The 26694-nt window shown below is 37.5% G+C and overlaps 1 protein-coding gene across 2 annotated transcripts; it reads right to left on the bottom strand.

Annotated features, from left to right (window-relative positions):
* Window positions 1-299: 299 nt before the first annotated feature.
* Window positions 300-26553, bottom strand: LOC112571801 (inactive histone-lysine N-methyltransferase 2E-like). 2 transcript variants are annotated; one of them, XM_025251099.1, is made up of 28 exons: window positions 26254-26553; window positions 24472-24729; window positions 23060-23147; window positions 22405-22616; window positions 21728-21864; window positions 19703-19947; window positions 19251-19283; window positions 18919-18983; window positions 18381-18474; window positions 18103-18180; window positions 17627-17730; window positions 17110-17227; window positions 16509-16618; window positions 14976-15047; window positions 14589-14799; window positions 14238-14480; window positions 12585-12698; window positions 10817-11037; window positions 10152-10419; window positions 9776-9988; window positions 9492-9630; window positions 9046-9323; window positions 5868-7769; window positions 4588-4780; window positions 3998-4096; window positions 3610-3726; window positions 3038-3370; window positions 300-2835 (listed from the first exon to the last, which is right to left on the bottom strand). In XM_025251099.1, exons 2-28 carry the CDS (start codon window positions 24558-24560, stop codon window positions 2333-2335), a joined length of 6279 nt encoding a protein of 2092 aa, XP_025106884.1. In that variant the 5' UTR covers window positions 24561-24729; window positions 26254-26553; the 3' UTR covers window positions 300-2332. The 2 variants fall into 2 exon arrangements, with proteins under 2 accessions (XP_025106884.1, XP_025106885.1); XM_025251100.1 differs by having other exon boundaries at window positions 300-2811.
* Between the last annotated feature and the right edge of the window lie 141 nt (window positions 26554-26694).

Below are 26694 nucleotides of genomic sequence, written 5' to 3'. Positions count from 1 at the left end.
GACCATTTGTGCCAAGTACACAGTCACTGTCACAGCCTCGTCAGCTCTAATGATACAGCAGCTGTCAAGAAACAATACACCTCTGTCATCCTCAATACAAAATTTCAATGTCAGCAAAGTAGTGTTTCGCATTTCCATGAAATTTGATGATCTTTGGAGGTGGGTGGAGGGTCCATGAAATTTTGAGCTGATGAATAAATTCCCATAATTAGTAAGAAAGAAAGGATAACTGTAAAACCATTCAATTAAGATTTCAAACACAGCACTCTTAACCAAAAAAAAACACACCACAAAACAGGGTCATTCGTATGAATCATACTTTTTAAATCTGTACAGTTTTGATGCAGGACATTGTCTAACTTCTTTTAAAACCTGTTTTTATAAGTGGTATATACATTTCAACATACCAAAACTGTACACAAAACACAAAATATCAAAAATGCACAACAGCAGAGTAAGAGATTTTTATTTACAGCAAATGCAACTCTCAGAGGAAGAAAGAAGAGTTCACCTGATTCAGGTGCAAATGCTACAACAGGCAGCCACTGGAACCAAGACAAACTGGCTTTGTTATTCTACGGGCAGCCTCTTTCACTATGTACAGTAACACCCACAACAGGCACCAATAAAAGCTAGGTATTATGTATGGAATTGAGAAGCTCAATTTCAACTGACGAAACTGATTATTAAACAAGATTCAACTATATAGAGTTATCACCTGCAAATGCTGGCACTGTGTGCAGAGTATTTACAGATTGGAAAAGGGCGTGTAGATCTGCTTTTTAACGAAGGCTATGCCAACATCTATAAAATTAACAGAAGAAACTTAAAGAACTTACAGCTAATGGGCCCAAGATACAAAAATGGCAATATTTACAGGTTAATGTCCATCTGGACAACAAGGTTATGGTAAGGTTACTATATACTTTATATGACTTTTTAAGCTTCTGTTAGCCGAGCTGCTAAAGCAAACTAAAGTTGCTGAGACAACTGATTTTTTTTTTAAAAGTTTACAGACAATAAATATTTCATTCACATATAAAAACCACTTTTCTCTATGCTACCATGCAAATGTTACAAGCATGCTACCATGCACTCTTTCAATCACTCCATTCCTACCCCAATACACACTTGCAAATTGTTTCATAAGTATGAACAAAACATTACACATACACGCTCATAACATGCAATAACAAAATACTGCTTAAGCTCAGAAACAAAGGAAAAATTTCCTAAACAGCCCACTCATAAAACCCATCAAAAACTGTTTCCATATTATGTAACATTCATGTACACTTCCAAATTCTAACCTATAAAATTGAGGATAAATCAATAAACACAACATGGTAAATTCAGAAGTATTTCAATAGTCAAAGTTTGCTGCAACTCAACACAGCTATGCACTTCCTAGCATTTTTGAACAGATACTGCTATGCACACAGAAGCAACACATCTAACTTGATGTGCCTCCAGGTTATCATTGTACAAAAATGTAACCATGGAGTTAGCACTTGCCACTGCGAGCAAATCTGTTTCTACATACAGCACCATTGCCCTGTGAAGTTGTTTTCAAAAAAGAAAAAAAATGGTGGGGAGAGAAAGAGCAAAAAATGTGATCTGTCTAACAGACATCCGCGCAGTGTAAGTTTTGAGTCACAATGGTTGCTCACAGCTCTTACTCAAGGCACTGACACTGAACACACAGCAACGCCAGTCATGACTTGTTCACCTGTTTCTGTTGCCATTGATAACCAATAGCACAGAAGCTAGCAGCTGCAAATCATGGGCTGAACCAGGTCGCTTCACGCCACACTTGTACAGGTTGAAGTAGCACGCCACATGTCCTTGAAGCATTGAACACATTCAGACTACAAAAATATGATCTGCTGGTTACACATGCAAGGTGGAGTTTTCTGGGCTGAGAAATGAGTGACAACAGATGAAGCTGTTTTTAAAAAAATACATTTAGATGTTTTAATGAATCAACCATTTTTTCTGTGCATGCATGCATGCACACACACAAAATTCTGTCATTCTGCTGCTGACACAAAAGCCATTACCCAATCCTATATACTATGAATCTTGCTGACTGTTAACAGCTATTGAAAGTCATTTAACAGCATTTATAAGCAAGACTCCCTGTACCAGTTAGTCTCAAGTACAGACTGATGACATTCTACAACATTCAGCAGGTGAGAAAAATGAATTAGGAAACCTGGCTCCATCAGATGCACCTGGCACTTTCCCTAAAAGAAAAAAGCAGCATACTCCTTGTGAAAATGTCATCTGTACTTTTCACTTGACCATATACTTCCTAGAAATCTGAGCTGCATCAGTGTCGTTTTCTGTCAGAGCTTGAATGATTGCCATGGTGACCTTTATGTTTGGAAGTTTGGCTAAACTGGTCAAAATGATAGTGGCCGTGCATGCGTCCCGAAGCATGGTCACCAGAGGAGTGTCTGGCTCGAATGCTGTTCCCATGTGATGAAGAGGTGGTGGTGGACAGAACAGAAAAACTTGAACTTCGCCCATGACGAGCAGGTTGCTGAGCGGATGTCTGTGTAGGATGTAGGTGTGGTGGAGGAGGAAGAGTTCGAGACTGAGCAAGGAAAGATGGGTAGGCAGTGGCTGGCGGTGGTGGAGGTGGCGGTGGGGGTGGCGGAGGAGGCTGCTGCTTTCCTGCCAGGGAGTAAGGTTGGTGGCTTGTTAGAGGAAATGTAGAAGGCACCCCCACCAGGCTTGACTGCTGAAAGGATGTGGGTGCTGGCTGACTGTGAGCTCCATTTGGTAAATGTGTACCTCCAAGTTGTCCTGAAACATGACAAACAAGACCATCTGCAAAATAAAAAGTGGTTAATTTTGACAAGTGCACATCAAATCTATGCAGAAGCAAATATTTGTAGTGGTCTATTTGCAGCATAAATCTTTGCTACAGATTATGAGACAAGTTTGTAATGATCCCTTTTGACACAAATCATATGAAACTTGTATTTGAATATATAAGAACTGATTCCATGTGTCACTGGACTTCACTCACCTTGAAAATGTGGGATTGAAGAATGCTGTGTTACACTGTGACTAAATGTTGATGAAGAGGAGAGATGTTGGTGTGGGGTGGCTGCAGCTACTCCTCCCAGACCTAGCCCAAGAGAGCCATGCTGCAAATCATGAAGCTTGGAAGGCCAGGCAAGGCCAACTGGCAACTGGGTATGACTGTGAGGTGCTGTGCTCCCAAGAGGCAGCTGTACAGCAGGGCTGTGGTTATTCCCTGTGCCTGTGTTCGATACGGCTGCAGCAGCTGGGATCACATTTGCTGGGGAACCGGTTGCTGGGTGCCCAGAGGTGACAGCATGGCTACTTTCTTTTTCATCTGAAAATGTGAAATTCAAAATTAGATAAAAATGTGCTGGGTGCATTTGGGAAGAGTGACATTAAAAATGCACCATGTGGTCAATTCAAATTAGCAAATTAAAAAAACCCCAACAAGCAGCAAATGATATTTTTTGTACAGCACTTTCATATTTTTTAAAGGTTATCGGGATTTAAAAGGAAGGACACCATGTGGAGAAATGCCAGATAGCCTATATGCACATTTTTTCTTGCACTTGCCTTCAGATACTCTTTGACTGACACTAGTAGGTAAACCTGGTATTGGTGCTCGTGGCATACCATTAGGTGGACATGGTGGTGGTGGAGGTATGTCCCATGATGAATGAGCAGCCGAATCTTTAAATAAGAAAATGCAGAAACAATTTTTTAGAAAAAAGTTGTTTTCACTGTGTCCAGAATCAGTTTTTCTTGTCAAAGCATGATAGAAATCATAATTATGTTGTTAACAGCAAATGTATGTACTTCAATACTAATTTTTTAAACAACCTTCCTCCAACAAGTCAAACAATAAAATGTCCATAAAATCTTGCATCAAACTTCATGTGAAATTAGTATGACTTGAAACAGCAATTAAAATACAAATAAACACTACTGCTCTTTCCTTTACCTGAACTGGTTGTCTTTTCTTCTTCTTCGCTGTCTTCCAAACCAAATTCGAATCGTAAGCGTTCTGTCAGGCTCATATGCTTTTCCCTCCTTTCTTTCTCTGCAGTTTAAAGAACATAAAAACATTCTGCAAAATAAATCTGGAGATATTTAGTGCAAAGAAACTATGTCAAAGCTATTCTCAATCAAGGATGACGGTCCAGGAGACAATTAGAACAAAAACATAAAATAAAGTGAAACTGAAAAATAAATATTGATTTTAGGCAAGAATGTTAGGAAGACCAAATATGTGAATACACATATGCAGTAAGCATATAAGCAGTGAAGAAAATTATTTTGTTCAGCTCTTACTTGGCATGCATGTAGAGCTTAAGAAACAAATCCACATATTTATACCTAAGTCTAATTCTAAAATTAAAAAAAATTGTCAGTGATTTTGAAGTTATATTTCCCTACATTTACTATTATTATTGTGACCATGGTAGTGGCTTTTGGTGTTAGGCTGCCCTCAATGATCTGGGAAATTACCTGAAGCAGCTGAAATTTTTATTTCTCCAACTATGAAACCAGTAAATCAAAACAGATGCTCACCTCTCATTTCTCTGGTGACAGAAAGGGGCTCAAATAAAGGCAGAGGGGCTAAAGTGACGGGGTTGTCCAAGGTGGATCTGTGACCAGGGTTGCCTGCTCTAGGAGAGCTCTTGAGAGAGGTGGCATTATTACTGGAGTTACAGGTAGGTCCCGTTTTATCCTTAAGACGCTTTCGATATTCCAGCAAGCTAACCTGTCACCATCCATCAACAGTACAATCATTAATTCATTATCACTGCAGACCTTGCTTTCCCTTAATCTACTTGTTACGTGCATTTATGACTTCAGAAACAAAAGATACATTGGTACCTCAGAGCACTAACTTCTCTGTGTTTGAACACTTTAGTCCTTGACCAACATTTTTGTTTTAGTGCTTGCCCACCATGATAAAAACTTATAAGAAGCCACGCTTGCCACAATGCTTTGAGGTAAAACAAAGTGGAAAGTATCACCCACACATAGATTTCAAAAAGAAGTTCCCCATCCACAATAACCACTTCAGATCTAACCAAACCATACCTAAAATCATTAGGTTTTTAGACCTAAGCATCCAACCTACTTAACTGAGCACATTGCCATTTACAGCATTGGTTTTGAGCTGACTGTTGCCTTTTGCTGGAAAACACTCACTACCGTCTTCTTCAAATAAGGTTAATTCAAAATTTTTATTGGGAAACTACAGCCTACAGAAACATTTGTGTCTCCTCTTGGCTAAGAACTTATTTTTTAACTGTTTTTTCTTATAGCATGAAAAAGGTATTAAGCTATGTAATTCCAGACAACTGATTTCACTTTTGAGGCAATTTCTTCCCACTAGAGACCAATCTTTCTTGAATATTTTTTTTTCACTTTCCTATAAGAACAGCCCTAGAATGCAAGCAAAATGCCCTTCTGAAAGTGGTATTTCAAATTTCATGATTGGGTTAAACAGCCCGAAAACAACTACTCATTAAAAACTATACTTAACTCAGTTAAGCATGTGTTAAAAGTTACAAAATACCTGGCAAATATTAGACAGAAAACAGAAATGCAAACTATTTATTAAATAACTATAAAGAAATAGATATAAGACATTTATAGGAATACTTTAAAACATGTTTGACATGCATATATTATTAGTACACAATGACGCAGTGTTCAACCATTGCAATTGAGCATGGTTACCACCTGCTCAATTTGGATCTTTAATTTGTTGTAGGCAAATGTGGAATCATTGTGAAAGTAGAGTAAATGAGTGGAGAGGAAGGACTGAAAGAAGAAACTAACCAAAGCACAAATACCTTTTTCTTCAAAGCAGGTGTAGCAGATAGTGCAGGTTGAGCTTCTGAGGAGGAAACAGACATAGATGTTGAAGGCTGTGAACTACAGGCGCTTGCCACACTGTCCTCTCCAAAAAACATGCTGGTGATTCCTTGGGAATGGACCCTGCACACCAGACCTTCACAGTCTTCTGATGTGCCAGACCCAGGTACCACACTGGACTCTGGCATCTGAACCTCCACACCTTCCTGCTGCATGGTAGTGCTCTGAGAGGAAGTGCTGGCTTCCACTATGTGCTCCAAACACTGCCGTGAACTATCCACCGAATGCCGCGATGACACTGTAACATCCTGGCTACCCTCTGTGCTAGCCGGCGTGCAGCAGCTAGACATGGAAACTAGTTGGTCTGGACAGCAACTGTCTAGACTTGGAGACAAATTGTACACATCTGAAGAAGCACTGGGTGTCACCTGAACAGATAGCTGGTCTGAAATGCTGGCAGGAAGAGGCAGCTGATTTACAGAAGCGCTAGACACTTGCCTGCTGCCATGTGCATGATCAATATCTGGCTCCTCCTCCCGGGAATCATGCCGCAACGGGCCAGCAAGGCTAGAGTCTGCAATGCTAATCAATGGGTCTGTGTGTAAAACTTCACTGGACTGTGAATCTGCTGGACCAGAAGTAACACCAACTGTTTCATCAGAAGCCTCAGAGAAGGCCCCCCGATCTGAGTTACTATCACAAAAGATGCCAACATCATTTTCCCCAAAAGAGGGTGATGTTATCACCATGCCTTCCTCAGCACAACCAGGTTGAGGACCAGCCTCTGTGTGTGTCACATGCAACCCATTCTGTGTTGTTGAGTCCACATTACTGTCTTCAGCATGGCGAGGGGGTAAACAAGGTGCTGAAGCATCAGAGCTATTACAGACCATGTCATCAGCTCCGTGCTCTCTCCTCCACCCTGGGTCAGTTCTCATGCTTGCACAAGGCACCACCTGTGTGCTAGATGATGGCCCATACTCTGTGTCAGATAAACCTAAACCCTCTGGGTCTGCTGCTATCACACAAGAGAAGTCCAGCAGTGAGGAATCTTGGGCAGAACTTACACGACCCCTGTCTCTCTCACCACTGGTACCCTGATTGAAGACTTCTCTAATACAATCACTAGAGTTGTAACACTCAGCTTCTCCCTGGCTGGGACTACAACTAATGCTACTGGTTCTGGCCTCAACACTGCTGGTCCAGGCTACATCCTGTGAGCTGTTTACTAGGCACTCAGCTGGAGTTGAATGAGGAAATAACACTGGTAGCCCTAAGCCACTATGGCCTGTATCACACACTTTGCTTGTTGCTTCATTGCCACCAATGTCATCATCTACTGCTTCCTCTTCTTGCAAAGTCCCTTCACTTACATCTGCTTCCACTTGTTGTAGTCTCTCTTCTACCTCCGATGAAGCAGAACTGCATTCTACAACCCTCTCTTGTTCAGGCCAACTTCTCCCTGCCACAGAAGACCCCCTACCAGTGTTCATGAGGGAAGCCTCATCCGAGCATCCAACTGTGAAATTCTCACTTCCTTCTTCTGAAACCTCAGCTGAACTATCCACTGCAGAAACCTCCATGCACATTGTTTCATTCATTGAGCTAGATTCTGAAAAAGAAGATGGTTCTGCACTTTGGCATTCAGAAATATTCTCTGGCAGGTCAGGAACTTTAGAATATCCAGAACCATCAAACTGTGTGTTTGGTACTGAACTCTGAACAGTGGCTGTTTCCACAGAGTGGGGTCTGAGCTCATCCATGGACAGTTCATCATGAATGAAAGATGTCTCTCTTGCCACTGCAGCACCTTCTGTTTCTGATGTACTGCTTCCTGAACTTTGGCGGAGGTCAAGCTGCCTTGATGTTCCTGCTGTTCTCTGCCATGGGAAAGAAAGATGAAAATGAAAAGTCTTTCCATCACCACAGCTTAAGAAAAAAAAAAAAAAAAAAAAAAAAATGTGATGGTTTTCCTGTCTCTATTCATCTCTCACAGACAATATTTTTACACCTGTCAGATATCTTCCCTCAAAATACCTATACAAATCCACCCTCCCTTATTCACATACGCACTTCATGTGCCAGAAAAGTAAAATAATAATATTGATTTATATGGCACCTTACCCGATTATCAAATGCAAAACTCAAGCACTATACAAAAAACATCACCACAGGTACATAATAACAACTGCTAAGGGCACATGGTTGTCAACTTCTGGAACCACAGAAGCATTAGTGGTCGCAAAGTAGTCTAGAAAATTCATTGAGCAAGAGGCAGAATAAATGCTCTTCTCATCTGGAGTGCCATCAACATGTATATGTGCAGAGATCCAAAAGTCTAAAAAGCAGAAAATGTAGAGACAATGCACAAGGTTCATACATTCAGACTACATAGACTTGATTCAGGAAAAAAGTTTTATTTGCAGACCAAGGGAGACAAGTAATCCCATAAAGAGAAAAACTTCAGACAAGATGGTCTAAGTCAGCGGAGGGGAAACTTTTTTCCATCCAAGGGTCATTTGAGTATTTATAACATCATTTATGGGATGAAATTACATGCTGAAAAATGAGCCTGCTATATTTGATCAGGCTGTAGTTTCATCACATTGCATTTACAATTTTGCAACATGTACACTCCCAACCTGTCACTGTCCTACAAGTTACCACAATACAGGCAACGGGCAATTGACAAGAAGAATAGGTGCCTGTCCTGTCGTGTACTTGTATGTGTCCTCTCAATTCTGTGATGGACATTCCTTGCTTGTCCAATAAAATCTGCATTATGATTTGCTCAAAATAAATTGATAAAAGCTATGAAAAAAGCTCCTAGATTTACTAAAATTTTGCCCCCTGAATGCTGCCTTTGCTGGGTCAGACCAAATAAATCCTGCAGAGATTGTTAGTGCAAGAAGTGATCTACAGGTGGAAACTGTGCAGACAGGTAGTAATCCTTAACAGAAGCATACAGTGCACAAAAATGTATGCAAAGCACACAGCAAGAGGAAACACCAAGCTGATGTCAATACAGGGATAAGAAAAAAAGACAGAGCAGTCCTCTCAAGCTAATTAGACAAAGGGACCTCACAATCTTTCCTCACTGTAATGGATGATCAAGAAAATAAAAGAACAGAAAATAGTTTTGATACGACCACTCACATTCTCCAAAGTTTTAGCATCGCATGAGCCATTTCTTGAATTTAAAAGGCCATTTCGAGTACGAATGTGAGCTATTGCAGGCAATGTCACAGTGGCAGGAGTGGCTGGTGTTGCCATGAGAGGCGAAGAGCAGCTGATGGGGCTGTCTTGAATGCCTGTGAAGTCTAAGGGCTCATGTAGTGTAACAGATGGCATTAGAGTGGGTGGAGCAAAGGATGGCTGATCCTGTGACAGGGATTCTCTTGCTAGCCGGCGCTTTTTCAAAGGTGTCAAAAAATCTGTAATTAAGTAAAAAAAACAATTGTTGAAATGGCTTATCCTGAATTGACCTTTACCAAAAAACTAAAACAAAACAAAAAGACACTTCCCACTAGCACCATCACACCAGTCCAGAATGAAAGCTCAGAGAAGCACAGACTGGCTAGCAGTACAAAGCAGATATCTACCTCCTGGTGGTGATCCCCCTGGACTAGGCATTGAAGAGCTGAAGAAGGTGGGACTTGAGCTGTCTCCATGTACTGGTGACAAAGATCCACTTTCTACCCCAGGTGGTCCAGTTTCATGCATTGCTTGTCGCAACCATCTCTGGCAAAGGAAAAAAAAGATTTCATGTAGTCCAGAACTACTAACCATCAACATACAAAATACTGCATGCTATAAATAACTTATGTATATGAATCTTCACACACATACACAATTAAAAAAAAAAAAGACTAGCTGCCAATCTCACCTTTTTTGCATTACCAATGGATGGGTCTGGCCCACGGGCATAGCAGCCAGCAGAGGTGCTGTTTCGGCGCTGTAAGTGCTCCATGGCATTGCGTGGACTTGGTGTGTAGGAGACAAACATCTCTTCATCACCCACCTGCACCTCAAGAGGATCCATTCGTCCACTTATACGCCCATCAGGTGTTCTTGACACTGACCACTCACTGTACAGGTGCTGTTTTTTAAAAAAAAAAAAACACCCACAAATTTACAAACTCTGCCTGCATTATCAATGTCTTTGTCTTCTGTAATTCTCAACACACAAATCTGTAAAAGAAGCTATGCCCCTTTAAACCAACATTTTTAATAACAGCATAAAATGTGAAAAACAAAATCACCTTTTTCGTCTTGTGGAAGATAAAGGAAGTAGGAGCAGAGCTGGGACAGGAAGATGAAGATGCTGTATCAGCAACACCAGTCACAGGAGTGGCTGGTAGACTGAGGATGTGCTCCCCAGGCTCCTCCTTAACATCCTCTCCTCCCTGAGTGCAAGTCTCAATGCCTCCAGGTAAAGCCACTGGTGTAAGACTCTGGGGCACAAGCACATGCTCTACAGCACTAGCACTCTGCACTCGGCTTCGTCTTCTTTGTCGCTTTGTCTTTCTCCTGTAACGGCAGTGAAAGTGAAAAATCTCTTTCTCCGTTTGAACTGACTTATGTGCAAATCCTTTGCTGAACCGATATTTAATTTCACACACCATTTCCACTTGATTTTATCATTTATTATCATCCACGATACAAATCAGTGATGCACAAAAAAAAAAAAAAAAAAAGCCTCCAGGTATGGGCAAAATTACCAAGTGGATTACCATTTCTAAATAAATGGAATGATGGTACAACATTTCAAGATGCAAGCTCACAATTTTTGTAAATAAGAAATGAAGCCAACAGCCCTTTAGTTGCCAGCAAATTATACTGATTGAAGGAATACCAGTAAAAAGAAGGGTAGGGTCCCTTTTCAAAAGCAGATTCATAAACCATCCAGTAAAATATTTGAACTGACCTTTGTGCTTTGTGTGGAGATTCAACAACAGTAGTAGGACTTGAATCTTCCACTTTTATCACAGCTCGGCCTTCAAGATCAAGTACATTGCCACTGACAGTAGTTGACATGCTAGCAACTGTTGACGATGCAGGCGGATGAGACACAGTTTGCTCTATGGCCTTTTCCACGTTGGACTCAATGGTGCTGGTTGCATAACTGTCCGCAGTGATTTCTTCCTTCTGAAAAATATTTACTGCTGCAAGTGTTTGCACTTCAGACCAAGTTATCTGCATGCTGATAAAATGAACCCCCAAATCAGCTAACAGAATGATTTCATCATTCAGAGTGGAAAGTAAAAAATCTGATTCTGAAAAGTTGCAAATTTTTCCTGCCTTGCCAATGGATATGAAATACACATTTTCAGAATCTTAAATTCTTTATTGGCAAACTTTTTTTACTCCAGAATATAGCCTCAGAAAGTGACCTGAGTGAGTGATATAAAATGGGCTGTTTTTATTTCGTTAATCTGTGTTACATGCGACTTATAGAACATGCTGTGTCAAGAACAGCAGTTACATCAGTAGATGGTAAACTGAGGACTTAGCATGTCTATCAGTACGAACAGCTGTTACAAGATTCTGTGTAAACCAAAGTAAACAAGATATGAATAAATATTTAAAAGAAGCACCTTAGAAAATATCAGGATTCATGTCCCACCCTTTATCAATCACTTTTAAGCAAAGCGTGTGAATGTGCTGTTGATGTTGCAGTTCATTTTTGCTAAGGCATAATTGTGACAACTGTGCATATACTATAATTTTTGTGTGAGATTGAAAATTGTCTATACAACAGTTCAATGAATTTGATATTAATTCATCACCTACAAAGTCATTTCCACCGACTTTGCTAAAACAAAACAAAACAAAGGTACAAAGTGACTGCAGAAAGTGTATGGGGATGCTGACATCTGGTGATTTTCATCACTACAGACCTCACAAACTGAAGTAGTACAATTCTGTCTTGCAGAAATAAACTGGGTTTTCTGAAGAAAGAATGTTTTATGGCAATCAGCATACAAAAATTTACATCTTTTTTTATCTCTAACCACAACAGAAACTGAAAATTTTTCTTTGCTGGGAACTCCCATAAATAATAAACTACCAAAAAAGTCATTCACACACTTTTACTCACACAGCATTCAGTGATGACTGTCGGAGGCACATCATGATTATGTGCTAAAGATAAAAAAAAAAACAAAATAACTGATGTTGCCAGTCCAGTGCTTTTGCAGCTGGTAAGCAATCTCCTTGGCGACCAGTTATTTCCACCCAGAAAATGGAAATGGCGATGTAGTGGTTGGGAGGGGTCTGTGATAATGCTAACTGCTTTTGTCCTCACAGTCCTGATACTTAAATCGTCTAATGGTCTTTGTGGAAAGTCAATGATCTTGCCAACAGTCTTAACCATCAGCAAACTTTATCCTTGATAAAGATATTGCCGAACCACATAAGCAAATTGAATGCTAAAGCATTCTCGATCAGACTACAGTAATGACTACTGGACAGGGTTGCTGAAACCAAAATTTATCGGCCGTCTTAGAAGGAGCAGATACTCCTAGAAACAATGTTGGCGTTATTGTGAAAAGATAGTCTGCTGTCTAGCACTGTGAGAATGTACTTGAAACTTTGATCTGATGGATTTCAAGCCTGCTAGTGTGTAGCAATATATAAAGAGGGTTAGGGTAATGGACATGGTTATAGCTAATAAACAGCCAGAAAGTACATACCTTCACATCGTGCTTTTTATCAAGGCGTGCTAAAGCTTCTTTCCGCCGCTCCTCTCTTCTAGCCATCTTTTCAAAAGCTTTCATAATAGCCTCCATCTTTCGCTCTTCCCGGGTCTGCAAATAAAAAATGAGCAATAAAAATGAACACATTATTGACCTGCTGGCTTAGCTAGCACAGGATTGGCATATGGGGCAGGTGAGCAACAACTCTCAGTATACAGGTGAAAGCGGTCAGTTTTCTTGATCAACACTCAACCCAACCAACCCACAGGGAGGTCAGGAGAGTGTCAGTGTCATGATATTTAATAAATCTTGATGGTAAAAGAATTTACAATATAAATTTCATTTCTTTTTTCACCCAACCAGATGACATGACTAAAGCAGAACAGAAAACAGAAGAGAAGCAAAACCCAGCTGCTTACTGTGTTATGGCACAAAAATGCTGAAGCAAGTGCAGAGGCCATGAACTGGATCTTACAGACAAAGCAGGTGGTTGTGTTGTCTAGAGCATGCATGTCAAACTGAGGGTCTCCTGTGCGATACATGTTTGACATGCCTGGTCTAGAGTTTGGCAGGACCTTAACCACCAGGGGATGGAGCAACATGTGGAAGATGATTTATCACTAATAAAGTCATCAGCCACACAAAACCAGTCTTGGAACTGCAGGAAGTCTGGGTCCATTTAAAACATACAAAGCTTAGAGACCACCATTGTTTTGATTAGAACCAAAACAGCCTCTTCTGTGACCTGTAAAATGGCATCCAAGCCCCAGCCTTGCAAGTTTTGAGTTTAAATGCAAGATCCTGGCCAGGTTCCTGGTCAGACAGAGGGAACAAGTGAGAGACCATTCCAGAAAGAGTTGCCAGCAGACCAGAAAAGTCCTGGTATTTCACAACATCCCACAGACCTAGATGATGAAAGGTAGATGACAGCATGGTGCTGTAACCTTTAACCTATTAATGTCCATGGTTGACATAATCGACTTCCTTGTTGTTGTTTTTTTTTTTATTAAAAAGACTAAACACTCATTTAGTCTAAAATGCATCAACCTACTTGTACAAGTCTGAGGTCACCCTTTGTAGCTGTCTAAAAGCTGTTGCTCACTTGACCAGTGAGGTGCCCAGCATGCCAGGCACATGCTATCTCTGTCAGTGAGACAACTTTTGTTGGTTAGAAAGCAAATGTGGCCTATTATCTCCTTTGGTCATCTCATCTAGTAAGCTCAGGAAAGAAATACCACCTTTAGCTTACAAATCTTTGTTAGCCTCACTTGACATCCACACCCTTCCTATGTTCTATTAACACCAATTTCACCAGCAAATAAATTATACTATTCTGAAGCCATGATTTCTAACGTTCTGTATGCACACATCTAAGTCAGGGTGTCCTGTGCAATGACCGATATAATATTTTATACTGTAATTGATATCATCTAGGAATTTGATCTTTAATGTGATTTTATCTCTTTCCAATTACTACTTCTACTCTCTTTGCTAATGTATAACAAACAACAGATAGATTTATATTAACATGCAAATTCACACTGGTGTTTGTTTAGGAGATGAGTAAAGAATAAGGTGTTCACTTTCAGCATTCACTTTGTTTTCATATTAACATGACAACTCAGTGCTTGCAAGCAATTATTTTCTCACCAGTTTCCTGGGACATTCTCCTCCAGAGTCAATATCGGCTTCAGCAGATGCTGGTACAGCATCTGATGGTGACATCATCTCCTGAACAGACTCCTGATGATTAGAAGCCACATGAACAGCCATATCCTCTGTGTAGTGGGGATCAATCTGTTTGGCAGGTTTACTCTCACGGTCCTCTTTACCATCAGAGGCAGCTCGACTTGATCTTCGTGAAATTGGTGCTGGTTTTACCACAGGTGTGTGCTGTGAAAATGTACGAAGTAATTATTGAGATGATGTATTGTAGAATGACAGAGGGCAAGAACATGGAAAGGATTCTTGCACATCTCTTCACTTGCTCATGGAACTCACCTGCACTATATCAATGTTTGGAAATCCATCTTGAGAAGTGCTGTCCTCAAGTGGCTGGTGAGGTGGTGTGATGCCAGGACTGACCTTAAGGGGGCTAACTTTAGCAGGCACTTTGCTTGATGCTTTCACTGGACTGCTTTTACTTTGAGAATTCCTGCGCACATGACCTTCCTCAGATGCCTGACGCTTGCGTTTTGTTTTGTCTGGAGATCTAAAACACAGAAATAGAATCAAATGATTTTTATGAACATAATTACTATAACAAACTTTATAATAATGGAATCTATCATACAAACTTCATAAAGCATTTTTTCCCACTCTGCCAAACTATATCCTTTGAAGAGACATTATCTTACTGTTAAGAAATTTTGGGTAGTGAGAACTTACTTCTGTGCAAGCTTCCTCTTCCAAAATTTGGTTACAGGGCAGCTATTTCTTCCACAGGCACACTCCACCCACCTTCAGTAACATAAATATTTATATAAATCAATGTACAATTGAAAAAATGTTCAAAGAGTAACATGTGTGAACCATAAGGCACCACAAAACACAAGATAATTACATGGATGCATTTAGCAGGCAACAAGCTGAACTTGTGTCAAAAACAAAACCATTTCCCACCTTTTTTAAAAAAACCTTTACAATATTAAACCACGTGCAACAATACAATTTTATTTATCTACAAGGGCAATTCTAGATAGTGCTCTTACTAGATAATACCTACATATACATATTGAAACAATCTCTATCTCTCTCATACACATATTCTCTGCAATAGTAATACAGTTCATGACCTTAGGTCATCTCAGGCTAGTACAAGATCATGGCCAGTAGAGTTGATAAAGTAAATGGCCCATGGAATGAATGAACTGCGCTGATGATTGGCTCTGCATATAGGCACTGCATGACTGAAGAATGGCCTTGATAAGAGACTGAGGCAAGAACAGGCAGGCTTTTGGCAGGGTAAATCATGCACTGACCATATCGCTACATTACGAAATATTATTGAACAGTCTATTGAATGGCAGTTGCCACTTTACATAACATTCAGTGAATTTTCAGAAGGCTTTTGACTCCGAAGACAGGGAAACCATCTGCTAATGCAGAACTACGGATTTCCACCAAAGCTCATTGCCATCATCCAGCAGCTGTATGACAACTCAACATGCCAGATGATCCACAACGGAAAGCTGACTGACCCCTTCACAGTAAGGACTGGAGTGAAGCAAAGGTTGTATGCTCTCTCCGACAATCTTCCTGATTGCCATAGACTGAATCATGAGAAGAACAACCTCTAACAGAAACATGGACGTTCAGTGGACCTTCGCCAGGCAAACTGAGGATCTCGACTTTGTGGATGACATCAGCCTGTTGTCCCATAAGCAACAACATGCATAGACAAAGCTCACTCGGCTCTCAGAAGAAGCAGCGATGACTGGCCTGACCATCAACATCAAGAAGAGAAGGTAATGTGGGTCAACAACAAGCAAGAAGCCCCACTTCAACTACATGGGGAATGTGTTACAGAGTCTGACAAGTACATACCAGAGACTAGCAATGAGTCAAGAAAAAGACCAGCCTGTCCAGTAGCTTAGCCACACTGTGGCTCAACATCAAGCTATTGAAGTAGCAGAAATGCCAAAAATGTTCACAATTTCACAGATCCTTCCCCTTAAACCAGTGGTTCTCAACCTTTTACTTGTGACGCCCCCCTGACGAACAAAGGTACGTCCGCGCACCCCCCTTAGCCAGCAATGTAAGCTAATTTCACTAATAACGGTATAAGAAACTTTAAAAAAAATGACCACCTTCGCACCCCCCTTGTAAGCACGTCACGCCCCCCCCAGGGGGGCGCGCCCCACAGGTTGAGAACCGCTGCCTTAAACAAAATTAAAAAAAAAAAAAAGATTTTAAACTTACACATTCTGGTAATCAAAATCAAAAGGTATGGTGATCTCGGTACCCTTCATGATCTCTTTCTTTGCTTGAACAATGAAGTGAAGGTTTCCATTGTCAATGATATGGCACATCTGCACAGAAGCCATTCATCTCAAAATTGCTTGTATTTGACATTTACAATCTTTATGAATGTAGTGATGCATTCTACAGCACAATAAGAAAAAAATAAAAACCTGTATCAAGTTGATAAACAGTTAAAATAAGAACATCAATCAGCCACTGAAATAACCTTGTGAGGTGTCTTTCCCACTGTTTATTTTTAACAAAGAAGTTGCCGAATTCTCAAAGTAGCAAACATCTGAAAAGATTACTATGATATTATATTATAATGCTATTAAACTAATGTGCACTACAGTTATAACTAATGATTATTGCAAAGAATGTAATTAAAAAAACCACCAAAAAATAAGCAAACCCGTACTTTTCAAATATTACAGAATGGTGTAAAAGAACAAAAAAAAAAAAAAAAAAAAAAACACCGAACACAAACACACACATATATGAAACACTCAAAAAAGTTAACAACAGTTGATGCAGAGGCCTGCCTACAACTATTTCTCACCTCAGCATTTGGAGTACATGATCTGCGAATGAATCGAGCATCTCCTCCATAGGCAGTGGAGTCTATACACAAATCTAAGCCTTCGAACTTGGAGTAGAGTAGAACATATTGTTGCTCCCTGAAAATAGCAAAGTTGGAAAAAATCTCCATCTAGATTCATATTCTTTCTAAAAGACCAGGGATTTCTGAAGGTAAAGGCAAAAATACTATTAGAAAATAGGTCTAAAAAAACATGCAGAAAGCATATGAAATTATAAAAAAAGACAAATTTAGTTATGTGATTTTTATACTGAATTACATTTTTCTACACAATAGCCAGTTAGTATTAAAGGATATGCTAACAAATATAAGCATTTGTTTTCCTGGGATCTTAAAATGTCAGCTTTAAACCTCTACTGCTTATTATCCAAGTTTTTGCTCACTAACTTTAAGACAAATTTCTGCACCTATTAAAAATGTCTTCAAAGGCCAATTTATCTGGTAAGGAAGAATGAAATATGTGACCGAAGACACCTACTGATTGCTGACTGGACTTGGCTGATAGTGCTGCTGCAGCATCACCTTGCCCTTAAATTCGATGATGGCTCTGCCTGGCACAATTAGGTCTGTTGCTTCCAAACACTGCATAAGGAATGAAAAGAAAGAAAGGGGGGCCTTAAGTGCACTTAAAGCACAAAACAGAAAAATAATAGCACTGACATATGCACACATTTTACTTTTTTATCTCACAAAGTTTCTGGTGTATAAACATTCATATGCTGATCTACACAAATCACATATCGGTATTAAATTCAAAAAGTGAAAGAAAAAAAGCACTATGACAAGAAGAGCTAAGTATTTATAATTTTTTTTTGTTTTGTTCACAGATCGGGTCTTGAAATATTTTCCCAGACAAATGTATTTCCATAACCTTCAAATTTACAAAATGTACAGTCTTAAAAAAAAAAAAAAAAAAAAAAAAGGGAAAAAAAATCCTGATTAATAAGAACTTACATTTGTATTTGGTTTCACTTCTGATACCTTGTAAAGCTGAACCAGCAGCTCTTCTGGAAACACACCAATTGTGTGCGGCTGCAAAAACAAGTTAGAGACCATTCTATTACCAATACTAATCTGCTGCTATAATATAAATAAAAGTTAAAAAAAGGTAAATACCTGAGAATTTGCGTTACATAAAATAAATTTAAACTGTTTTATTCCTTGGACAAAGGCTAGATACATTCTGTGCTAAGTTCCTCCTTTCAAAAAAAAAAAAAAAAAAAAGCCCTTACAGAATGTATGCCATTTGACTTGGCATGAGATAATAATTCCAAGACCTCAGGGCTGTACTCATTTTCCTTTGTTTCTGCTATGTTCAACCAGGGTCTGCAACAAGCAATAATTACAAAGACTGACAATGATGAACAATTTACAGAATAATGCTGCTGGATATATATATTATCAAAAAATAACCATCAGCTATACTTAAAAGATTTCATATATTTTGTTTTGCATAAATTATTTATTGGGTGTGTGTATATCTATATATAATATAAACTGATATGAGGAAAAGTGATCAAAAGAAAACAGACAGTTATGGAAAGTCTAAACTTTGTCTTCTCCATTTTTTTTTTTTAAAAAAAAAAAAAGGAAATTGGTGATGGTGGAAGGGGGATCCTCAGTTTTTAGAATCAAAAGGTATTGATAATATAAATACAATATCACAGTAATTAAATTCTGGGAACTGAACATGACCCTTAAATTGTGGAAGATTTCTGCAATACAAAATTTTGCTATATCTTTAAATTTCAAAGCAAACATGTAACCTACCCATTTGCAACATCCCACAGGTCAGCTTTATTCTGACTCAGGGTAGAACTCAGCTTCTTGTTCAACTATAGAGGATCAAATAAACACGAAAGCATATAATATTAGATAAAACTGAACTTTATTATAACCTTTTAACAATTTTTGTCAAAATTAAAGGCAATATAAATGTTATGAACCAGCCATGTTTTCCACAACCTTTATTTACAACACATAAAATCAAATTAAAATTTTATGAATGACCAATATTGCTTGATCTCAACAAAGACCTCTGCCTTTATCTCTCTTACATCTCCCCCCCCCTCTCTCACTTACACTACTAAAGATGATCATACCTTCTTTTGCTTCTGCACACAGGTTTTCCCCATCTAGAAATAAACATTAACAAATTATTTTAAATGGCAAATAATTATCAAGCCAGAAAAAAGAACACACACACACACAAAAGCCATGCTCAAAATCCCACCCCATAAAATACACACAAATGGTTTTAATCCATTTTAAACACTTTCAAAACTTTATCTTTTGGGAAAAAAAAGGAAAAAAAAAAAAAAAAAAAAAAAAGGATGTGCTGTGCTTTTACTAGTCCCTCCCAGAAGTTTAATGACTTTATTTGTTTACTGAAATTATTCAATGCCATGGATACACATGGCTTATCTTTTACTAAGGCAACTTGTAGACTTTTTAAAAATAAAATTCTGCTCTGCTAGATGGCACAAAGTGCAATAAGGACTTGGCATGTTCTGCATGATAGCTCAATCAAAATCTCTGTAAGCAATCTACTCACCCGTTGCTTCTTAGAAGCATCTTTCATGTTTTCCTTTTCTTTCTTAATGACCTTTATCTTTTTGTCTTTTTTATGCTGACTTGGCCTGGAAAGCTTTGCTGTTTTAAACATTCCTTTCTCTCTTGAGGCTGATTTTGTAATTCGCCTTTGCTTTGCAGCTTTAGGCTTGACTTGCACTGCCTTTTTACCTAAAGATGCTAAAGCATTTGCAGGCTCTTCAGGGTCTGTATCTGTAGCACTTGTATCTAAAAAGATGAAGTAGAATATTTTTCTCAAGACACTGTACCAAAAAGTGACATGTCATGCACAGGAAGTCCACACAGGAAAAAGGACCAAATAACAACAAAGGATCTGTGTTAAGTACACAGGAAACTCAAGCATTGTGTTCTGCCAAACATTCCAACAACTGAAAATCCATATATTTTAGCATTCCTTGCATGATCAAACAACAGCTTAAATCCTTGTTGACAAAGATTTAAAAATGTTAGGAGAAATATATCAATAAGAAATATAATTAGATTTTTTAATATGGCACATTAAATATGATTACTAACAAAACCACTGAAAGATAAGCACATATGCTACAATCTTCAAATAAAAAGCATGGATTTATCAAATTGTTTCAAGCAAATCAACAACAAAAGGCTTCAATAAAGATATGCGAGTAAATTATTAGTCAAATATTCCAGGTAGATTCTACGCAACATGATTTAAATATCAATCTAGAGATTTTAACTTTCTTCTGATCACAAAATTTGTTTGAATTATAATTTACCAAAAACAACCTTTTATGGTATATCTTTTATTTATATCTTAAATACCATGACATTTGATATGGAATGCCGATATAAATAATAGCTACACAACTACATCAGATTCCAACAGTTTGCATGCTTCTCTTTCAGAGAAACAGGAAAATTTTAAACACATGACATTTTACTTTCCTATTTATGAGGGACTTCTGTAATCAAGGGAACAGGGAAGACAATGCAAGGAAGGAAGCCGAAAGGAAGTATAATAAACTAAACAAGGAATCAGCCAGATTCAATTCTTGTACCTTAAAATAAGCAGTTTCTATTCCCCAAAAGAGAAAAGATTTTATGGCATATTAAACACCTCTGAGTGTGGGCCCCGACAGAAATTTTTTTTCCTTTTTTGTTAAACGAGCATCAATACAGCTTCTACTCTCTTGCTATAAGGAAAAGCAGAAAAGTAAGCTACTTTAATATGATTTGTGTGCAGCAGTCATGTACTGCTAGTGATAATAGAAAATGTAACTATAATGGAAGCGTAAGCATGTGAAGAAAAGTTCATTACTGCTAAAAAATAACATCATTTTGCCTTGGTCACAAGGTCATTTTTATATCCTATAAGACTTTGCTGCCAAAGTATAATTTACATTGCAGTACAGACTACGATTGAAAAGAAGAGCAAAAATCCATTTAACTGATGCCTTTTAGTTATGTGTCCAGGAAAAAAGTGCATAGGCTTAATGATAATACATAATATAATACCTCTGGCTCAGATACTGCACTTGATAAATTCCCACATTACATTACATTAAGCATATAACTGATTGTTAATGAGGAGAACGCAATTTACACCATGAATTTCAAAGTAATTATCAATTAAGTTTCAGATAAAAAATAATTATTATTACCCTTTTTCAATGGTGTTACACCATTTTCATCATTAGTCTAATATCTACTTACAAGTCTGTGTTCAGTGAGAATTATAAATAACGTTTGTGGCTCTCTTTTTTTGTCATTTTATTTTTAAACTTCAAGAGGATGCATGAAAGAGGAAGCAACTCTATAAAGAAATGATTTAACTGAAAAAAAAAAAAAATTCCTGAAGCTATTTCTCTGATACATCTTAGTTTTTAAAACATATTGACTGAAAAACTATTTGTGAAGCTTCCTCAAGCAATAAGATCTCTACTGAAATTAATGTTTAACTTTTTTCATATAAAAAGCCCAAAATTATAAAACTGAAAAATTTAATAAAAATGCACCTATTTCATACCTATTTCTTCTCTCTTGCGAAGCTGGATCATTTTTGCACGTTCGGCATCTAGAGTCCTCGGTTCACATAGTTCACAGCAGTAACTCTCTGGTATATTATTCCGGTCCACCCCCATGCAATCAATATGCTGCCAGACACTTAAAACACAACAGAAATATTCAATAAGAAATTGCTGGCAATCCCCCCTCTTCTTCTTAATCACATTTACACCACTTTCAGAGGCGATTCAATCACTACAATGACCATTTTTACCATATTATATCTTATATTTGCATTTTCAGATATCATTACAAACTCAAACAGGATATCTATATAATAGTGCAGTAGTATCAAACGTGAGAAAAATTTTAGAATTGACACTTATGTGCAAATGATATAATGGCACAGATTTAAAACTTTTCTTGTAAAAGGAGTAATTTAACTCATTCAATATGGACAAATTGATGTAAATGAGCTGCACCCATGAAGATGTTTCCACCTATGGGTGCAAACTGTATAGGAAGAGTTAATGATCCTTGAGGAGCTAAAGAGAATTAAACATTATACATACAAAAAATTACATTTCTCCTTAAGATCATTTCATAAAAAAAAAAGAAAAGAATTACAACAAACAAAATTACATGTATTTACATGATTTTATCTACTACTTCTGCATTTAGACTATTCAAATAACTCACCTGCATTTATCACAGCAGATCATATAACCATCGTCATGCAAAAACCCACAAATGCATCGTGTGATACTATCTTCCACTACTTCTTCATTGCACATAACTGGGACTTTCGCTTCCTCTTCCAGTTCCACAACACCATTGATCTTTGGTGCTGATGCTGGTGGAGACTTTGGAGGAGTAGGTGACAAAGGTGGTGGAGCTCCATAATTGTGGTCCTGAATATGAAACCAAACATTTAATATTAGCATCATTAGTAACTGTACACAAAAATAAGTTCACAATAAGATACTTGCTCAGATAGCAATAAAAGCAACATATTCTGTAGGTCTTAAATCAAGACTTGATAAGAATATCATCATATGCCACCCAGAGGTCTTCTAGGTTTTAGGTTAAGATTGCCTTTAACCTCTTCCTAGAACCAAAGGCATACACAGAAAAAGTATGCAAATTCCAAACACAAAGTTTAAAGCAAAGAGCTTATTTTCATGAGGACCTGTGAAATGGCATGATCAAATTTCAATAAACAGTAATTATTTAAAACTATGCATGCATCCAAATTCTTCCTGGTTTAACCAGTAGTTGCCAAAAGCATTTTTCCTTTTTCCTGTTTTTTTTGTTTTAAATCCTGTGCAATTTAAATGTGAATGTCATAAATAACCTGATATGGGAGTCCAAAACACCCAGAGTATGTTTGAGATGGACGATGGTATGCCTCTTCAGAAGCTGGCAGGTCAAGGACGTCTGAACTAGGAAAATTAAACCGAAAGATCCTGTTCTTTATTAAAGTTGTAACAGAATTGAAGCATACATTAATCTTATAACACAATGCTAAAAACAAAAAACATTATTATGATTCCTCATTCATTGTATGAATGACACCAAATCGTGAGATGAAAACTAATATTAACCATTCATAGCCTCCCCCCATTTTAAAAATATTATATTACATATACCATGTTAAAATTATTTTTTCAAAAAATCTTAAAAGAGTAAGAGGTACATACTGGAATACTTCTGTGTTATTTATATACTGAAGAAAATTATTTTTAACAAGCCTTTCAAACATCATGATGCAAAAGAAAAAGAGACTAAGGTTGAAAGTGTTATATGGCAAAGAACCTGGGTAGATTTTATGCTGTCAAATCTGCAGGCTACACAGGACAGCTGGCAATATCAACGAAAATATTATTTTCCAAATGATATCTCTTTAGGTTTATTCCCTTAGATTTCAAGAAATGCTATCCAGTAGTGAGCACTGACTTTTAATCAATAAGGTGTATTTACAGACCTTTTCCTTCTTTCCCCCAGGATATTAATTTCTCATACCATTCTGATAACAAATATGCATGTTAAACATGTTTTTGAGTTTGTGCTTCTACAGTAACTTTTGAGTTTGTGCTTCTAACTCTTCCTGATAGGCGTAGACAATATAGACACAGTATATATAACTATATCTGTAACTGTTAGTATGCTTATGTAACTATAAACAAGTGTCAGTTTGCAATGAGCTCCTTGTATTGTGAAAACTGTGAATAGAAAGCTGATCTAAGTTTTCTAACAGTATTATGAATTACACATTTCTGATACGGTAAAAACCACACTGATCGAGTGAGAGAAAATGACATCATTGTTACGCAATACATATTCCTCATAATTAATATGTTAATAGCTGGAGAAAATCCTGGAAAATTAAATGATTAAACTAATATACAGGGAAAATTCCTACTAAAATCAATTTTGCTTCAACAACCCCCCCACCCAAAATAAAAACCCAGCAAGTAAATGTCAAATTATGTCACCTTTCTACAATCTGGACTTGCACTCCTACCAAATTAAAAATATAATACCACTATTTTCATAAAAGAATTTTTTTTTTCAAGAAGAAACAGTCATCACACAAGAACCTAATGTTATCCAAATAATGCTGGACTTTTCCCCACATTCTTCATCTGACTAAATTTAGGGCTAAGTATCATTTAGGAATACTAAAGTACTCAGATTTGAAAATATGTGAATTCATTTTGAAACCAGAGTTTATTAAAAAAAATAAAGTGTAACAGGATTACTTACTCCGAGTTAGCTGCATCCTGCCCTGAGGAAAGATGGTCCACACCAAAAGAACTTGTTCTCACCGCCCCAATGCGCAACACAATGCTCATTGTGACGGCTTACATAAGACACTCATTGGAAAAGCTTTTGTATTTCCCAAGCTCACCACATATGTAATGTCACCATGAAGCATGATAATATTTTAGTGCCAGTGGCTAGATTTCTTTGAAGTCAAGCATACTGTGTGGTACTGGAAAACTCGTTTACATTGTAGAGCAGCTGAAAGAGAAATGATATTTTAAAAAAAAGAAACAACTTAGGATGAAGACTGCATGCATAATTAAGTTGTTTAGACAATATAGATAAACTGCATAAACTAAAGGTAATAAAGACTTCTTAATTTTTTTAAAGTTCAGCATTTCCAGCTCATCTTTTAAATGCATGTGGCATTCTGAGGATATAAATGTTTGATAGAACTGTAAAGAGTCAAAGTATTACTTTAACAATTATTCAATTCTATGGGCATAAAATTTATGATTAACAGGCATTACAGCAAAGTCACATTTTAATTACTAATGGCAAAGACTGCGTGAGAAAGAGAGAAAAAGAGGGCATGTGTGAGAGAGAATAACAAGCAAATTCAGCTTCCAATCACTGAACTCAGTTTCTCCCCTGCTTAAGAAGGTAAGGCAGTCTTTTCACTAATGGTATTTCTATATTTTATAAAATGATGACATCTCCTAAGTCTAATAAATCTGGTTGAAATGAACCTGTCTTTATTTTATTTATTTTTTTCCGTCACACTACTGTCATGATATAAAAATGAGCTCAAGGTGCTGGCTGTATGTTTATCTTTTCTATCCAAACACAAAGTTAAAAAAGACCACATTTATTTGGTTGTGGAGAATGAAACCGTTAACTAGTGTAAAAATCCTACAATCACATTAAGATGGCTATTATAACTACTAGTTCTTTAGTTTTTCTTAGATGTTCATCATCTAATTTTAATTGTTCATGCACATACGTAAATATACAAGTACTTTTAATATTTCTCCCTAATTTTAAAAGTCTGCAAGAAAGATCAAAAACATGAACATGCTATAGAGAACTTCTATCTTTAAAAAAGAAAACTCAGGTAACTGCAAGATAAGCTGGACTGGTTATACTGCTTATTTCACAAATTATAATGGAATGAACTATATTTGTGTAAGAGAGTGGGAGAGAAATAGAGAGGAGATCTATGTATTCCTGTTGGGACTGCCAGTACAACTTAAGTTTTCAATACATTCCTTTTGTTTCAGAAAAGCAGTTAAGTCGGGCTGTTCAAATATGTTTCTGAAGTAAACGAAATGAATTTAATAAGATTTTTTAAACTTAGGATTTGCTCGTAAGTAAAGGCCTGTCGACTGGGTCAGTGGATGAACACAAATGTAATCAAAATGGCGGCTCAAGGCCAAGTATCTTGAAATATTTTAGACATTAATTATACATTCTTACATCTTTCTTCTTCGCGATGAACACTAATGTTTACACATGCACACCAGACTTAATAATAACCATAAAATTGTCAAATACGACTGTTTCATATGAAGTCGATGCCCGATTCTGTTTAATTCTGATATTTAACAGATCAATTTCAGAACGTTTCTTTTATTTCATTGACGTTTTCATTGTGAAACTGTGTTGTGGTGTCAAGTTGTTCGACGCAGGGTTGTCAGACTGAAAACAAATCGACGTAGAAAACAATGTAATATAGCGATGCACTATCAAAGATTGCATGTATAACAGAAACTGAATACTTACTATAATCTTGACACAAACAACTGTTTTCTTTATTTTCGCACCATTCGACTTTCATTAAATCGGAAATCGCCTCGGCTCCGCAACCGACAGAACTGATAGTTTGTTTACAATCAACACAGGGTCATTATTATCCAAACGGATCACGCTTTCGATTTAAAAGCACAACAGCAAACTTGTATTCCATTCCAGGTGTGTAATACCACAGCAAATTGCACTGAATATGTGAACAGACGTGTTTTCCAATCCAATTAGTTTGGAATTCGAGGATACTGAACAACAGTAATGGCGGCCATGAAAATACGCGCTACGGGGTTCACAATTTGTGCAACAGAAAGTATTTCTCGCGTGACGTAGAGTATTGATCGAGCTATCTAGTATACTATTTTATTAAAGGTTTATCCCTATTTTTGTTCTTTCTTTTTTATATGACCATTTTAAAAC

This window comes from Pomacea canaliculata, linkage group LG9 (assembly GCF_003073045.1).
Source record: "Pomacea canaliculata isolate SZHN2017 linkage group LG9, ASM307304v1, whole genome shotgun sequence".
NCBI lineage: Eukaryota > Metazoa > Mollusca > Gastropoda > Architaenioglossa > Ampullariidae > Pomacea > Pomacea canaliculata.
The sequence above is the reverse complement of the archived record's forward strand: the minus strand, read 5'-3'. Positions and strand labels throughout refer to the sequence as shown.

Bases quoted from the DNA above. Each gene is read 5' to 3' on its own strand.
- LOC112571801 (XM_025251099.1), bottom strand. From the start codon at position 24,560: ATGAGCATTGTGTTGCGCATTGGGGCGGTGAGAACAAGTTCTTTTGGT. The intron at 9,324-9,491 runs GTAGATATCTGC...ACTTAATTACAG, and splicing joins AGGGGGATCACCACCAGGAG to ATTTTTTGACACCTTTGAAA. The intron at 2,836-3,037 runs GTGAGTGAAGTC...TTTATTTTGCAG, and splicing joins TTCAATCCCACATTTTCAAG to ATGGTCTTGTTTGTCATGTT.